At 44.1% G+C, this 6,196-nt stretch overlaps 1 protein-coding gene across 1 annotated transcript; it reads left to right on the forward strand.

Annotated features, from left to right (window-relative positions):
* Positions 1-1,124: 1,124 nt before the first annotated feature.
* LOC107690836 (protein C-ets-2-like) lies at positions 1,125-6,109 on the forward strand. The gene is made up of 10 exons (XM_016489257.1): positions 1,125-1,267; positions 1,530-1,574; positions 1,886-2,003; positions 2,090-2,209; positions 2,280-2,480; positions 2,561-2,617; positions 3,675-3,863; positions 3,940-4,194; positions 4,542-4,660; positions 4,734-6,109. Exons 2-10 carry the CDS (start codon positions 1,536-1,538, stop codon positions 4,947-4,949), a joined length of 1,314 nt encoding a protein of 437 aa, XP_016344743.1. The 5' UTR covers positions 1,125-1,267; positions 1,530-1,535; the 3' UTR covers positions 4,950-6,109.
* Positions 6,110-6,196: the final 87 nt, after the last annotated feature.

Here is a 6,196-nt window from a genome sequence, read left to right on the forward strand (position 1 = left end):
TGCGTTTTACAAAAAATGGGGTCGCTTATCGACCTTATTTTCAAAGCGGAAATAAAGCTATTTTCTGTGAATGTGCGAAACTTCCGGTTCATCGGTAAATAACTAGAAGAATAACAAAGTGCAGTAAACGGTAAAGCACCACAAACCAGTGTGTTTGTGATTATGATAATACATTAAAATAACATGGTAATAAATATTAGAAGCAGCTGACACCGGAAGTCTCCCACATTCAAAGTAGTTTGATGCTAGAAGTGATACAGCTACATGCGCACGCGCACATCAATATTTGCGTAATGAACAACAATAATTACTGTATTTGCATTATAGTAAGGGCTAGATTTAGGGTTGGGGTAGGTGTAGACGCTAATAAAACACTATCTAATAGGTAGCTAATTTAATTTATAGTTACTTTCTATAGTATCTAGCCACAACCGTTAAAATTGTGCATGCCGTTCTTACATTAAAAATAAACAATGAAAACGCTCCCTGCGCTTTTCCATCAAAATAAAAGCTCTACGTAATATGATTTTAATAAAAATGTTATTAAATACACGATTTTCTTATTTTACTGTACTATATTATTATTATTATTATTATTATTATTATTATAGTAAAACATTTATTTAATGATTCGTTTAATTTGGTAATAATAATAATAATAATAATGTATTATGTGTTTCTTTTCAAAATACATTAGAAAGTGCAATTACAATCCAAGTTTTATTAGAAAAATCGCGATTAGATTTTTTCACCTGCTCGTTCTGCTTGTTTCTAATGAACTAAAGCACATAGGGTTTCATGGCAGTACATTGCAGGCGTGGCAATAGTTCGTGTTGGCTTCAGTCAGGGTTGCCAGGTTTGCACAACAAAACCCGCCCAATTGCTACTCGAAACTAACCCAAAACTGGCCCAATGGCGTTCCTATGGGTAAGATACATATTTCTGGCAGGGTTCCCTTAATAAAATTCGCATTCCAGAGGTAAAACATCACATTTTTGCTGTCGCTTCAACCCGCGGCAACAGTGTTAAAGAAGCCCGATTCCGCGGGAAAACCGAGGACCTGGCAACCTGCTGTTTCATTAGCCCCGCCCACATCGCCGAACTCGCTCATAAAGACGAGAGACGCAACCTGAACGCGTTAACTAACCCATCCACTCGACGCAGAGCAGCGTTAACTAACCCATCCACTCGCCGCAGAGCAGCTGGGAATATCAGTGAAATAACCCGCGGCGGATTTAGCCCAAACATTTCTGCGAGAACTCAACAGGTAAAACCGATCAATACTTTCAATATCAGCCATAAACACGGTTTACAGAGCGACTCGGTCGGGTTCAGTCTTTTTCTTTTATTTATTCGATTCTATTCTGTCGCTCTGCAGCTGTGAAATGCACTCGAACAGTCTGATGTAGATGATTAATGTGTTAACTGACACTTAATGTTGCTTGGAAGTAGTTGTAAATTTGTGGAATAATAATAATATTATTATTAAGTAATTAAATGATAATAAATGTTTATTTTTGTCGTCTCAGGTCACAATGTGTAACATGGAGCCTGGATTCAGAAACACACTAAAGGTTAGAGCGTGTGTGTGTGTGTGTGTGTGTGTGTGTGTGTGTGTGTGCTGCGCTCTGATTGGTTGAGCTCCGCGCTGCTGTAGAGTCATTGGAGGTCAGCTCGGTTTCGCCCACGCTGGCACGGAACAGGAAGGCCATATATGGTCATGCGCTCCCATTGGTGGAGCAGACTGTGATGATGTCACGCGTGAGGCGTGTCCTCTGGCCTGTGCTGGTCTGAACTCAATAACCGGTTTCTGAAGCTTATAAATGTGATTAGGGAGTGTGATGTCATGTAGATGTTTAAATGAGCTTGTGTTTGTTTGTCTCAGCGTCAGGCGGCGTTTGAGCTGTTCGAAGACCCCATGTCTCTGTTCTCGGGGTTTTATCCGGTCGAGGAGGAGCAGGCGGCTCAGGAGGTCCCCTCCGGTCTGGACTGTGTCTCTCAGGGTAAATAGAACCAGCAGAACCCCGACACACACTCCTGACCGTCAGTCACACAGCTGTATGTGTATGTAATCTCATGTGGTCTGCAGATGCCGGCGTGTGCTCGGTTCCTCTGCTGACGCCCTGCAGTAAAGCTGTGGTCAGTCAGGCGCTGAAGGACAGCTTTAACGGCTTCTCCAAGGTGCAGCGCGTCTGCGGGATCTCCAACAGTGAGTCTCTCGTGATCTCTGCTGTCTGTTTTGAGGACGGATGTGTTCGTGACGCTCTCTCTGTCTGCAGACCCGTGTAAGTGGACCAAGCAGCACGTCCTGCAGTGGCTGTACTGGGCCTCCGGAGAGTTCAGTCTGACCAACATCAGCTTCTTCAAGTTTGACATGAGCGGACAGGAGCTGTGCGACCTGGGAAAGGACGGATTCCTGGATCTGGCTCCGGATTTCGTGGGTGATATCCTGTGGGAGCATCTGGAGCAGATGACGAGAGGTAACGCAGGACTCCGGTCTCAGACGCTGACTGGCGAGCGGTGAGCTCACATTTGACTGGATGTGCTTTATTTCCCGCAGCGTGTCAGGAGGACGAGGAGGCCGAAGTCTGGAGCCGCTCGTCTGAGTGCGGCTGGAGTAAGTCTGCACTTCACTGCAACGTCTCTCATTATGCTTTTGTGTTTTCTCATCTTGGTTTACATGTGCATTATTAGATCTATTCTGGACAGAGTCTAAGCTTTAGAAGCTGAATTAAGGCGAGACGCTACCGACAAAACCAGTGTGTTTTCATGCACTGCTCAGTTTTTTGCTCCATATCGTGTCTCTTCTTTCAGACTAGTGGAAAGAAAACACCCCAGATACACATTTATCGTTTCTTTTATCGCACTATTCGTGTCTGTAGATTCAAATTTTTTTAAATTTTTTATTTCATTGACACACAGCAGATTTTACAGTTTTATTCCTCTCTATATTCTGAAGGTTTGCTCATATGTGTCCCTGCAGCACAAAAGCAGTCTTAAGTCGCTGGGGGATATTTGTACACACTGATTTATACAAAAATGTACTCCTAAAAACATGGTGAAAATGTGTTTGTTTTCCGTCTGTTGACAGTAGTTTCTGATTTATGGAGCGATAAAAAGAGAAATCCACAATCCCCTCTGAAAAAACCCTTTAAACTCTAATATGATGACAAAATCAGACAAGAATTGAGTCTTATATGTGACCCTGGAGCACAAAACCAGTCATAAGGGTCAATTTTGTGAAATTGAGATGTATGCATCATCTGAAAGCTGAATAAATATTTTAATTGATGTATGGTTTGTTAGGATAGGACAATATTTTAAAATCTGGAATCTGAGGGTGCAAAAAAAATCAAAATATTGAGAAAATCATCTTTAAAGTTGTTCAAATGAAGTTCTTAGCAATGCATATTACTAATCAAAAATGAAGTTTTGATATATTTACAGTAGGAAACAAACAAAATATCTTCATGGAACATGATCTTTACTTAATATCCTAATGATTTTTGGCATAAAAGAAAAATGTATAATTTTGACCCATACAATGTATTGTTGGCTATTGCTACAAATATACCCCAGCGACTGCTTTTGTACTGTATATGCAAATTAGTGCATATTTAATTAGACAATGCCTCATTTGCATATATGCTGATTGTGTGTGTGTGTGTGTGAAGGTCTCGGTCTGGAGGAGTGTTCTCTGAAGGTTCCTGATTCTCGCAGCAGTCTCCTGCGGGAGCTCTTCGAGACGTCTGAGGAGTCGGGTCTGCTGTCGTCCGGTCAGGAGCTCTCCATGTACCCCAAACCTCAGCTCAGCACCGTCAGCGTCCGCTATATGAAAGCGTCTCCGCGTCTCAGCGCAGCAGGTCAGATCTCGCCCGTGTGTCTGTGTGTCTGGTCTCACAGAGGCTGTGTGCTGACGGAGTGCTCTGTTCTCCACAGTCTCGTCCCGCGAGCAGACGTCGGTGGAGAGCGTGGATGGCTCGGAGAGTGTCCTCCGCTCCTGGGGGAGCCACTCGTCGCTCGCTGATGCCCAGCGCGTCCCGTCCTACGACAGCTTCGAGGAGGAGCTCTGCGTGGCTCCGCTGGGCCTCAGCAAACAGGGCCTGTCCTTCAAAGACTACGTCCAGGAGAGGAACGAGCCGCTGGAGCAGGGCAAACCCGTCATCCCCGCCGCCGTGCTCGCCGGATTCACCGGTGCGTCTCATTAATTAATTATTAATCACATCAATGCATGTTTATTAATATTAAATATCTACTTATAATACGCATTGATATGATTATGTAGTACAAAACTTAAATGATCAAATAGTGAAAATTCTTAACTTTTTATGACTGTATTCTTACTAGTTGAGTATTTTTCTAATTCATTTGCATGTTGTGAATTCCGAGTTTCATTTACTGGATCTTTTTATTGCGTTTTTCCAAATTAAAACCTGATGCGAATTTACACTGACGGCTTCCTAAAGACATGTGTAAAAGCATCATGAAAATGAATGTTTGGGTGTCTGAGTCTTCAGCTGTATATGATTGGTGCTCCACAGGAAGTGGCCCCATTCAGCTGTGGCAGTTCCTGCTGGAGCTTCTGACCGACACGAGCTGCCAGAGCATCATCAGCTGGACCGGAGACGGCTGGGAGTTCAAACTCACCGACCCCGACGAGGTGAGGAGCAGAGCTGAAACCGGTTTAACGTCTAGATGGTTCATGGTGATCAGATGTGTTCTTGTGCCGTCAGGTGGCGCGCCGCTGGGGAAAGAGGAAAAACAAGCCTAAGATGAACTACGAGAAGCTGAGTCGAGGCCTGCGCTACTACTACGACAAGAACATCATCCACAAGACGTCAGGGAAGCGCTACGTGTACCGCTTCGTCTGCGACCTGCACAACCTGCTGGGATACACGGTGGAGGAGCTGCATGGCATGCTGGGAGTGCAGCCGGACACCGAGGACTGAAGCGCTCGCGGAGACACCTGTGTCACGTCCTGACCTCAGCGGAGGTCTCTGTTTCGTCACGCGGCCGGAGCGCGATTCTCGCTGCGGTTCTTCGGTCAGCCGAGCGTTAAACACGCTTTTAAACACTTGACACTGGATTTGATCTTTCGACGCTGTGTTCACTAAAACCAGGTGATTCCTGTAATAATGTAGACTAACGAAGAGACGGGAGCCTTAGAGAGAGAGTTTATTTTCCGGGATCGGCTTGAGAGCCAGCGCTGATCTTTCCATGTATTCAGAACTGGATTTTCAGGTTCGGATCACATCTGGTGGCCTGTCTAACGGAGAGACTCAATCACTCTGAACTTTGATTTTGCTTTGATTTGATCTGGGATATTGGTCCAGGATTTTGCGGCCGCTTCTGTTGTTCCTGTATGTTTTGTGAGCGTTTCGGTAGAAACCACTGTTCGTGAGACGCTCGGTGTATTTATTCGAGTCTAGCTGGACCGTGGAGGTGTTCTGTATTGTTGCTGGTTTTCGCTCAGGCCAAAGGGACGTGGAGATTTCCCGTCTGAATGTTTACCAAAGCTACGAGGCGTCTCGGCACGGTTAACCTGCGGGCGTTCGCCAGACGCTGAGGAGACACTGAAAGCTGCTGTAATCTGTCGGTGCGTTTGCTTTCGTTTCCTACACTGATGATCTTTCAAGAGTTATGCTTAAATTTATGCTGTACATTTACTCTAGACTTCTACACTCTACATCTGCGTTACTGTAGAGGACTATTATTATTATTATTATTATTATTATGAGAATTTATACAGAAACCGTGTGATTATTCATCACTGCGTCTGTAAGTGTGTTTGTATTGTTTTTCTATATACAGTCTATTTTGCAAATTAATATGAAAAGAGCTTTATGATGATTTATTGATCCGTTCAAGTGTTTTTAAGAGAGTCACTGCAGCATCTCTTTATTATCAAGCCTTTATTAGTCAAAGCAGCGCTGTTTGTGCTGAACGTCACAGTGATTTTTACACCAGTGGAAACATGTTCAGCAGGATCTGTGTGTTTGAGCGGTGTTTGACTCGTGAGAATCTGTTCAGACGTGCGTCTTTATGTCATGAACACGCTGCCAACAGCTTAGTATCTCTGAAAGTCAACAAATAAATTCTTGTTAAATGACGTGACGTGTAGAGCCGTTTTCTCTCTGTGTGTGTGTGTGTGTGTGTGTGTGTGTGTGTGTGTGTGTGTGTCTTTTTCTTCTGTGAA

Source organism: Sinocyclocheilus anshuiensis, unplaced genomic scaffold (genome assembly GCF_001515605.1).
Source record: "Sinocyclocheilus anshuiensis isolate Anshui unplaced genomic scaffold, SAMN03320099.WGS_v1.1 scaffold2267, whole genome shotgun sequence".
Lineage (NCBI taxonomy): Eukaryota > Metazoa > Chordata > Actinopteri > Cypriniformes > Cyprinidae > Sinocyclocheilus > Sinocyclocheilus anshuiensis.

What these genes read in the sequence shown, in the direction of transcription:
- LOC107690836 (XM_016489257.1), top strand. Translation starts at nt 1,536, where the DNA reads ATGTGTAACATGGAGCCTGGATTCAGAAACACACTAAAG. An exon ending in TCTGGACTGTGTCTCTCAGG is followed by an intron (nt 2,004 to 2,089) that starts GTAAATAGAACC and finishes TGTGGTCTGCAG; the next exon opens with ATGCCGGCGTGTGCTCGGTT. An exon ending in AACTCACCGACCCCGACGAG is followed by an intron (nt 4,661 to 4,733) that starts GTGAGGAGCAGA and finishes TTGTGCCGTCAG; the next exon opens with GTGGCGCGCCGCTGGGGAAA.